General features: G+C 36.1%; 2 protein-coding genes across 4 annotated transcripts in view; one reads left to right on the top strand and one right to left on the bottom strand.

Annotated features, from left to right (window-relative positions):
• The window catches only part of LOC117112666 (biotin--protein ligase-like), an 11,664-nt gene extending 10,105 nt beyond the window's left edge, over nt 1–1,559 (bottom strand). Inside the window, exon 1 of one of the 2 annotated variants that reach the window (XM_033255782.1) lies at nt 1,492–1,559. The gene's annotated coding sequence lies outside the window, so the exon portion shown is untranslated. Of the gene's footprint in view, nt 1–1,417 lie in introns of both variants that reach the window. The other variant, XM_033255793.1, reaches the window with a different exon arrangement.
• A 5,619-nt stretch (nt 1,560–7,178) lies between these two features.
• On the top strand, nt 7,179–10,707 carry LOC117112652 (zinc finger protein OZF-like). 2 transcript variants are annotated; one of them, XM_033255763.1, is made up of 3 exons: nt 7,179–7,304; nt 8,481–8,587; nt 8,837–10,707. In XM_033255763.1, exons 2-3 carry the CDS (start codon nt 8,497–8,499, stop codon nt 10,159–10,161), a joined length of 1,416 nt encoding a protein of 471 aa, XP_033111654.1. In that variant the 5' UTR covers nt 7,179–7,304; nt 8,481–8,496; the 3' UTR covers nt 10,162–10,707. The 2 variants fall into 2 exon arrangements, with proteins under 2 accessions (XP_033111654.1, XP_033111660.1); XM_033255769.1 differs by having other exon boundaries at nt 7,208–7,319.

The raw sequence follows: 10,707 nt of genomic DNA, 5'->3' as shown, positions 1-10,707 counted from the left end.
ATGAGAATTTTTGTTGGCGCTTCATTTTGACTAATGGTGATGTGACGATGATGAATTTTACTAAAAGTGTCATTTCTGGCCATCTAGAGATGCCCTAATCATAAATTTTCTTACCTCAGCCCCAACCATGGTGGGGCTGAGGTGGATGGTTCCTCGGTCTGTGAAAGTCCCTCCCTGGTTCACCTCTCTTTCGAATTCCTGGATCTGCCACTGTTGATTTATTATATAATTATCTTTACATTATTTGTAATGCGTCTATTGCAATTTTCACTTTATCCTCTCAAACAGTCCTAAGAACGTTCGGAGTGCGCTACCGTACTTCACAGGGGGATTGACCCCGCCGGGGTCATACGTAATTCGCATAACGGCTCCCCCCCTTTCAAAATCCTGGCTACGTCCCTGCCCTGTTTGATCAAGGTTTTTCAGGGATAAAGACAAAATCAACGGGAAAAAATTATGATGAAGTAGACTTTTTAAAAGATGATATTACTTAGGAGCATATTTTCGATCATCTGTACCAGTGTAAGGTTATTCTAAAGCTTACTACCATGAAATGAAAGGCTATTTTTCTAATATTCAGTTTTTAGCTTTAGGAATTTCAAAATTAATACCATTAGAAAGTCTAGTTTTGTAGTGAAAAAATGTGAAGTCAATGGTGCATAACAATAATAATTTAACTGCTCTCTCGCTGGCACCTTTCTGAGGTAGACTTGGCCGTACTTGTCTTTGTATGGAGGTGTGGCTTCAATCTATATATACATTTCTGATTGGTCAGTCAATCTTCTTGTAGGAAAATGTAAATGTCAAAGACAAAATGATAACCATATTTAAACAAAAGGTATACCTAAACATCAGCTCAAATTTGCATAGAAAATCGCTATAAAAATAGGTGCGCAGAATCATAATTGCTGCATAATTGCCGTATACATTAAGATTTGGTCGAAGCCTAATTTTTGGAAAAATTTGCGCACAGAAATTGGCCATATTTTCCAAAATATGCAGACGAATTTCTAAGCTAAATTTGAGTGTGGCGGATAAATTCCCTAGAAAGTCCTAGACCTGCAGATCAGGAATTTCACCTTCCCTTTTATTCTATACTTACTTTATAGGCCTAGTTAATTAGACCTGGCCTAGGCTAGGTCAAGAACCAAGCCAAGCTTAGGGCGAGGCAGGTTTAGAGGTAGTAGGCCAAAGCCTAGAACTACAACTACTAACTAGGCCTATTGCTACTGGACCTAGGCTAGCAAGATAGGCCAAAAAGGCCCTCCTACCCAGCCAGTAGGCCTAGGTAGGGCCTAGGCAATAATAGAAGGCTGGGCCTAGGTAACTAAGAGGCTCTACCTACCTAGCTAGGCCTATCTATGACTAGGCCTAGCTTACATTTATTTCCACAAAAACGTATATTGTTACGGCGTACTTATTAGAAATCGATTTATGTAGGTAAATCCTAATGCCTACGCTTCTTAACCTTAAAAACAATGATTGATTTACCCGACTGGGTCGTCACAACAAAAATATATCAATATGAGCATAGAATCGTGGATGATGAGGAGCGTCAACAAGCGTCAGCATCCGTCAACATACTAAATACCACGACGGCGACGATATTTTGAACACACAACCACCAGGTTTGCTTCATTATCCACCTTCGACCTTAAAAAAAAAAATTTAAAAACTGGCTCGTGTGGGAATCGAACCCACGACCTTAAAAAAAAAATTTAAAAAATTTGCCCCGTGTGGGAATCGAACCCACGATCGCCGAGTTTACTACTCCTGATCCAGCATGACTAAACGGAGGGAGGTAAACCGCGGTCCCTAAGCCATAAATGCGATAAACCTAGTACCACACCAAGTACCAGTTAGTCAACTCTAACCCTACTAGAAAAAATTCTTAGTATATATACACTGCAGGTTAATATTACGCATGGTCATGGTGTCAAAAAAAAATGGGCCATGGGCCAAGAGGGTTTATTTTTTGTTTAAAAATGTATAATTAAATTTATAATCGATTTATGATTGTTACCATCTCCATAACTTACACACTTTTTTTTAAATAGACAAAAATGTTGGGAAAATTCATTATGCAAATTAGAAAAAAATTGACCAATCATGTTACGGGATTGAATGTATTGTGCTCGTTGATGACGTCGCGAATTGCGAAATAACAACAAACAACAACCTTTCATGTCCCAGCCTGGGAACCAGTCAATTCGAGCGGATGCCACTTCGAGCGAAGGCCAATTCGAGCGAATTCGAGCGGATGCTAGTTCGAGCGGAAGAAGATCCACATGTGCGAACAACAACCTGTGCGAGGTATATACGAATTACTTTAAAATTTCTAAATAAATAAACAAACGAACATACCCACATTCATAAAAATAATGATATATCTTTAATTATACAATGTTATCCTTTTCCACAAGTTTAAAAAAAACAGTGGGTTTTGAACTTTAGAAGAAAATTGGTATGATGTCATTATTACAGGGGCGGATCCAAAATTTTTCAAAGGGGGAGGGGGCACACAACAGTTCCAGAATAGATAAATGAGTAGCACATAACATTAATATGCATTGACATTTTTTAAATAGTGGCAAAACCGCCCTGTCTCACACTACTACACCATTCATTTGTGCACCTTCTGACACACCTACATACGTAAAAATAATTTAAATTCCTATGGTGCTTAACAATTACATAATTAAAGTTGCTCCCATTTACAAATATAGGCCTAAATCGTAAATCTACAAATACAATCAGTGGCGGTTCTGGGGTGGGGGGTGAATAGGGTGGCTAGCCACCCCCCTTTGTTTACCGTGAACAAAAAATAATGGTCGCTTGTCTTGTGTGTGTGCTTCTCGTGCACACTAGTAAAACATGCACTTTCTTTTTTTAGCATTTCAATTTGTTGCTTGAAGTTTTCTTAGGGCATTGCCGATTTAATCACCAAATTGGGAGATTTCGTCTTCGCTTCGCATCGTTAAAAGCTATATTAAATATTAGCACATTTACAGTGGCGGATCCAGGTGGGGGGGGGCCACTCTGTGAAGAAACGTAACAAAATACTATGGGTCCTGGCTTACAAAATTCATGCTAACTAGACGCGGATCCAGACCTTCGCCCACTGCGCCCAGGCGAAGGTCAGGGTGAGAATTCAAAATAAAATGTTGACCATTTTTTCCAACAATCATACTGACTTTCCTTGACACTTATTTTGAACATTACCATTAGGAAAATGTTTAAATCCCCACTATTCTATACATTACACATTTAAACTGATTGTACTGTAGGCCCTACCAGAGAGAGAGAGGTATATTTCCAATACATGGTCTTCCACTTCTATAGCAAATACAGTGCATAGCAAACGTTATGTAACACTATACTTAGGTCAAGTGGCGTAGGTATGGACAGTGCAGTCAGTGCACAGCACTGGGGCCCGGGGCTATTGGGGGCTCGTTCAATAGGTCTAATGCTCTAAAAATATAACTTTAAAAAAATCCTATTTAAACTTTAAAAGGACCCTTCAATAATAATAGGTTTTAGATGCTATATATTATTGATTATATTCATTACAATTTACCTATTACCTATTTCCCAAACGCTGCAAGTAAAAACAAAACAAAACAAGCCCACGTATACGATGCACTACTTTTTTGAAATCACATTTCTAAAGCAATAAAATATCGTCACGCACATTTGTGTTTGTGGTATTAATGTTGGTTAAACTATTATTGTGTACGTTTTTAAACACTTCAGATCATCATAACATCATGAATACATTTTAGATTCAATTCACTGCAAGTAGGTCGATGACTGTTCTATTATTGAATGGTAAATGTTATTTTCGTGACGATAAACAATACCTGGATTTGCGTCAGGAGAATCAATTAGGGAGCCTATATGTATTTTGCCCAACCTGTCGTGAAAATATATATAAAATTATTATATATACATATAAAAGGACCTCCACGAAACTCTTAGGAGCTTATAAAATGGAGACCCGGTGTTAAAATTAAAGTTTGTTTAGACATAAAGACAGTATATAACTGCCTAACTACAAAGATACACCCCCTCTCACCCCAACAGGCATATTTATTTGATTTACATTTATTTTGATCATTGCCATTAGGACATATTTAAATCCACACTAGCCTATATTTTACACTGATTGTACTGTCGGCAATACCAGAGCCGTTCATTCCCATTACATTATGGTCCTCCATTTCTATAGCGCATAATACAGTGCATGACAAACGTCACATAACCACTACTAATTCCATCTTAATTCGGATTTGCTCAGCTCAGTCTTACATGTGTAAATGTTCGTATTGACACTGTATTTTTAGCATTGTTTTAAAGTAATAACCTATCAGACATTTACACGAACAACAAAACGAATGGAAATATATTTGTCTTAACTATTGTTTTCAGCAAAGTGGCGTATCCATATTTTAAAGAAGGGGGTGCTGATGTAATGAGAGTCCACATCACGTCAGTACCATCGTGGTTGGCAACAAAAAAACCAAACAAAGCAATCTGGAACTCTTCGGAGACAGGCATGTTAAGTAGGACATGAATTAGACTTGATATTACAATACTCAAGATGGGGATGAAAAAAAAAAAAAAAAAAAAAACCCAAATTAATTAATTAATTAGGTACCCGAAAATGAAATTTAAGTACTTACTATTCTAAAACCTACCATATTCAACTGAGCCCCACTATGGCTGGGGCTCAGGTGAGAACATTTTGAGAAGTTGAGATTCGTTAGATGCACAAAAAAGCACTTGAATAGTACAAAATTTACGATATCCACCTGAGCCCCAACATGGTTTTGGGGTACAGATGAGTCAATTGCAAGAATTTGAGACTTTATAGATGCCCCAAAACAACACTCGGATACTTAAAATTTTATGAAAATTTTAATCCATTTATCTCAGCCCACCATGGTTGAGGCTGAGGTAAAACAATTTTAAGAATTAGAGATTTTTAGATGCAGGAAAATGGCAAATACATAAAAACAACAAAAATTACTATCTCCACAAAGGCCTATCCCCATCATGGAGGTGAGAAAATGTTAAAAATTGGGGAATTTTGATGCCGGAAAATGGCAATGTCATACATAAAAACTAGGAAAATTACTATATCCACCCGTCATGTTTGTGGCTGCATGAGATAAAGTTGGAGAATGGCACTTTAATACTTAAAATTTATGTTAGTTATTCATTTGAATAGTGGATGTCAACGGGACGCAACTGCCAAAAAACTTGGCAGCGAAAGGACGCTACCAATAAACAATCAACAAACTACCGGGTTTCTGGGTTGATTTCCAAGGTACTACATGGCTCAACTATTTTTTACTTTAGAGTTAATTGGTAAAAATCGCACACAAATCATACTACGTCACTGACGACGCCGGGGACGGCAACTCGATTTTGAGATTAATTTTCCAAATAAAGTTATACTAAATAACTTCTAATGACGAACTATTGTCTTCAATTGCCTTTGTTGGTCATTAACTGTCATTTTATCTATTTTTTGGTGATATTACCATTCTCTATAATCTATAAAACACCAACATAACAACGTCACGTTAGATCGATCGGTGGGGACGCCGTGGTGACGCTGGTAGGATCAAATTTCGTCGGAAGATATCAAGATGATAAACAGTTTCATTGGACTAAATTCTTGCTTATGTTAACCACATGCTTACATAAGATTATACTGACACATGGTTTCAAATGAAATAACTGACAACTTTGGTTTGTATCAATGTTTGAATAAGTACATAAAACTATGACACAAATACGTATGCAAAAATGCACAGGGACACCACGCTGTTTTTGTATTTTTCTTGAAATATGCCTGATCAACATCATCACATCAGGTAACGCCCATGGAACGTTACTTTCAATAACCTTTTAATTTAAAGATGTATTGTCCCATGCTAAATACCAAAAAAATCATAAAAATATTTTTTGAAATTAACTTGCCCATTTTGAAGTAACATAAAAGTTGAACATAGAAATTAGTGTATTTAAAAATGTCTACCCATTAGTTTACAGCGAAAAATGATAGAAACACTTCCAGTCACTGGAAGTGTTTTATTATTTTCATTATAATTTTTTGGTTTAAAAAAGTTTATTTCAAAGTTATTTTTATGATTTTTGACATTAGCAAGGGACAATACATCTTTAAAAAAAAGGCGTTTTTAGCAAACTATTGTTGATTCGGTGATTCAATTATTAACTGTGTTGCCTACTGTTTATGGTCAACTCTGAACACGTAATCAAGCGGGTCCGTTTATGGTACGACTTCGCCATCATCAAGTGCTGTGTACGTTACTTATAATGGATCATTTTCTATTGATAATTATAAGACAACGTCGTAAATACAAGTGCATATACTTTTTTCTTCTTCTTTATTTTAATTACAGTGTACATTTTTTTGCTCTGCAATTTTAGGCGATTGTATAACCACAATCATTTATGTACAGATACATTTTTATAACAATAACTATAGTGATTAGTCGCCCTCGGCTTGACTCTCTAGGCCTAAGCCTAGTAGTATTATATTTAGCCATCCAATTACCATACAGTATGTCATTTTGGAAGTGGTACCATTTTGGTTTATTGCCGTTTTGACTTATTGCCGTTTTGGTCTTGCCGTTTTGGTCCATTGCCATTCTGGTCTAAAAGTATTGCCGTTTTGGTTTTTTGCCGTTTTGGTTATTGCCCTCTGTTGACTTATTGCCGTTTTGGTTTTTTTGCCGTTTTCACCTGTTCCCGTTTTTTATCCAATAGCATTTTGAATTAAAACCAGCGAAAGAATTGAATCGATTGAATAATGAAAAGAAAAATAAGGAATTATATACGGCAAAATTAGTTATATAGGTTGATAAGTATTTATCTAAAAAAATTAATGTGGGCCATGGGTAATAAGGAGTTTTCGCAACATACAGTAAACAAACATTTCAACAAACATTTCAATAAATTCAGGCTGTATAACGAAAAAAAAAACCCGGATTTTTTATAATGCAGTTAACTGAAAGGGAAAAGGGCAATCAAATATAAATCAACCACTGATATACAGTATCAACTTTTATACTGTAAGCACATTCGGCGTCTCATAATTGACATGCACCATGAATGCGTTTACTTTGTTGATGAAACCAAATGAAACGCGTTTGAATCAGAAAAGGTCAATCCGAACTCGACCGCACTGTTATCCTACGGCTGGCATCAAAGACGATTTTCTGAACGATTTATGGCTTTTAAATCCATTTTTACTCATAAATAAACAACTACAAGCAAGTACCTCCATTGTGATAAGATTTTGTATTGTATGATGCCCCGATTAGGCCCTAGTAGTATGTGTAGGCTAGGCCTAGCAGCATGGCCATAAACAAAACAACCAAGGCCTAGACTAGCCTTGGGCCCTAGTTAGTAGTAGGTAGTGGCTGGTCTAGGCCCCCCTAGTGGCTAGAGTAGTAGTAGGCCGATGCCTATCTAGCTAGTGGAAACAGGTCAACTCAACAGGGACCTATGGCCCTACTACTAGCCTCTAGCCAGCCCTAGGCCTCTATTTATTCATGAGTGTAACTGTAATTCTCGCTCTGTTGAATTTGACCGACCGAACGAGAAGAAGGTTTGCAGATTGCTCCATTTAATAAATGCTTCATTTTGTGTCTTTTGCTTCTTTTTTTAGTAACTTCGGTTTTCTGTTCTCCTTTTTTACTTTTCCTCTCTGTTTAAATATCCCACCACCTCCTTATGTATAAATAAAATAAATCAGGTTATGTAAACTCATTTCATTTTCGTCTTAATAATCTAGGCCAGGATAGGCTTACTGCACTACTATATAATTGTACTAGGCTACTTCTACAAGGAATGGCCCATACTCTTTTGTTTCTTTTTTTAGTAACTTTGGTTTTCTGTTCTCCTTATTTACTTTTCCTCTCTGTTTAAGTATACCACCAGTGACCTCCTTATGTATAAATAAAATAAATCAGTTTATTTTCATTCATTTCATCTTAATTAATCTAGGGCCTAGGCTAGGCAGGCCTAATTAGTACTACTCCATAGGCCCATACTGTAAGTATTTTCTTTGCTGGGAGGGTACATGAAAAACTTACTAAAATTTGCGGGAAAATCAATAAAAAAAATGGGTGTGCATTGTAAATTTATGTATTACATTGGATGTATATTAGGACATAGTTCAAAGTGTAAGTTCCTGCAAAATTTGCATGAAAATCAGCCATTAATTTTTTAAGTATGTGGACAGATTTCTACATAGGCCTGAATTTTTGTACAGGGGATATATTCCCAGCACAGGCCCTGTTTTTACAGTCTGTAATAATGATGTACAATAACTGTTAGTTCACTACTCAAGCATAATGTGAGGTCCACACTAAAAAACAGAAAAATGAACTCAAGTTTGTATGCAATTTTTTAGTGATGTAATTTCATCTTTCTCTTGCTTTCAGGTTGCACATAGTCCCCATGGATGAAGTATTCTCTGCGAATGAAGTTGCAGCTGTGGCTGGGTATGGAAAGAATATGGAACAGAATCCAAAAATAAAGGTTGAAATAGGTTAGTTTGGTTATTATAAATACATTTAACTATTACAGCAAGACTTCACTGTTTACAGTAAACTTATTTCCACGTGGCAATAATAATTACTTCAATAGATACAATTTTTAATGTTTGGCCTGTGAGTGCACCCATTGGAAAAGAAGTAAATTAATTAAACAAAATAATTGGTGCCTATTGCCACTATGAAAATATTATTGCTGTTGCATTCTTAATAAGCCTTAGCACTATGTATTTATATTTATACAGGTCAGTGCAATGATGAAGAAAGTAATGGTGATGAAACGCTTTTAATATCAGAAGAAATAGTATTTTTTGCTGATGAAATACACAATGGCGACAAAGACGAAAACATTAGTGATTTCCCCGAAATAAATGAAGAAAATGATAGGTTGGAATGCAACATTAAATACGAATGTGAAAATTGCGGGAAGATTTTTGATCTAACTACATTAAAAACACATTTGGGGATACCATCAGAAGATAAACCATTTGAAGGTGAAGAGAATCTAGATTGCAGAAGCATATTTGAAAACCATTTGAGAATACATACAAGAGAGTCACCATATGAATGTGAACATTGTGGAAAGATGTTTAAAGAGTGTAGCAGTTTGAAAGAACATTCTATGATGCATACAGTAAAGACACTATATGAGTGTGAGCATTGCCAGAAGGTGTTTAAAACCAGAGGCAGTTTAAAAAAGCATTTGAGGATACATACAGGAGAGGACCCATACGAATGTGAACATTGTGGGAAAAAGTTTAACAGTAAAAATTTTAGAAGACACTTGAGGATACACACGGGTGAGACACCATATGAATGTGAACATTGTGGAAAAAAGTTTAACCAGAGAAGCATTTTGAAAATACATTTGAGGATACATACTGGAGAAAAACCGTACGAATGCCAGCATTGCGGAAAGAAGTTCAATCAGAGTAGCATGATGAAAACACATTTGCGAATACATACAGGAGAGATGCCATACGAATGTGAAATTTGCGGGAAGAAGTTTAATCAAAATAGCAACTTGAAAACTCATTTAAGCGTCCATACGGGAGAGACTCCGTACGAATGTGAAATTTGTGGAAAGAAGGTTACTCGAAAGAGCACTCTGAAAAAGCATTTGAGGACGCATACGGGAGAAAAACCGTATGAATGTGAACGTTGCGGAGAGAAGTTTAAAGACAGTAGCAACTTAAAAACACATTTCAGGGTACATACGGGTGAAACACCATACGAATGCGATCACTGCGGAAAGAAGTTTAATAGGAGCAACACTTTGAAACGGCATTTGAGAGTACATACAGAAGAGACTCCATACGAATGTGAACATTGCGGAAAGAAGTTTAAAAACAGCTGTAATTTGAAAACGCATATAAGAATACATACAGGAGAGACGCCGTATCAATGTCAACATTGCGGAAAGAGGTTTAAAAGAAGCAGCACTTTAAAAAGACATTTGAAGATACATACAGTAGACACACCATATGAATATGAAAATTTTGGAAATAAATTTAATCAAAGTAGCATTTTGAGAATGATGTTACAATCAGGAGCCACTCCATCAGAATAATTTTTAGAAATGTGTCCACATTTTGATGGTATATATTGGAGACTTTGAATCCATTGAGGAAAGAAGTTGTGGGGATGGGGTGGTGCAGCCAGCCTGGGGCCCTTTTTTGAAAATTACAGTATATTGAAAATGAAGAAAAACAAAAGAAAATTATATTCAAATTCAAGTCTTAAGAGCGCCATTTCTAGCCGTCTAGAGTATTCATACCGTACCATATTCATACAACTTCGTCCACCACTCTGCCAATGGAGACACCATACACCATGATTGTGGAAGTTTCTGTAGTACATAATTAGTATTTCTTGTTGCTCTTCTTTAATCATTCACTTATGTGATGAAATGAGTTTTGACCATTGGTGAGTGCTGTCATTATAAATTCAGTATACATGATAATAGAAAAATGCTTTTTGAATGTGAACATTACGATTTTTTAAAATGTAACTTATGAATATATGTGTATAATTGTACATACTAGAAATTGCAAATTGCAAGAGAAGTGCTGCGAAGTACTACTGCATATAAATGTTCTTCGAACAAAATTATTTA

This window comes from Anneissia japonica, unplaced genomic scaffold, assembly GCF_011630105.1.
Source record: "Anneissia japonica isolate Jap-2015-1 unplaced genomic scaffold, ASM1163010v1 scaffold284795_len787576_cov167, whole genome shotgun sequence".
Taxonomy (NCBI): domain Eukaryota; kingdom Metazoa; phylum Echinodermata; class Crinoidea; order Comatulida; family Comatulidae; genus Anneissia; species Anneissia japonica.
Note: the sequence above shows the minus strand (reverse complement) of the source record. Positions and strands in the feature narration are given on the sequence as shown.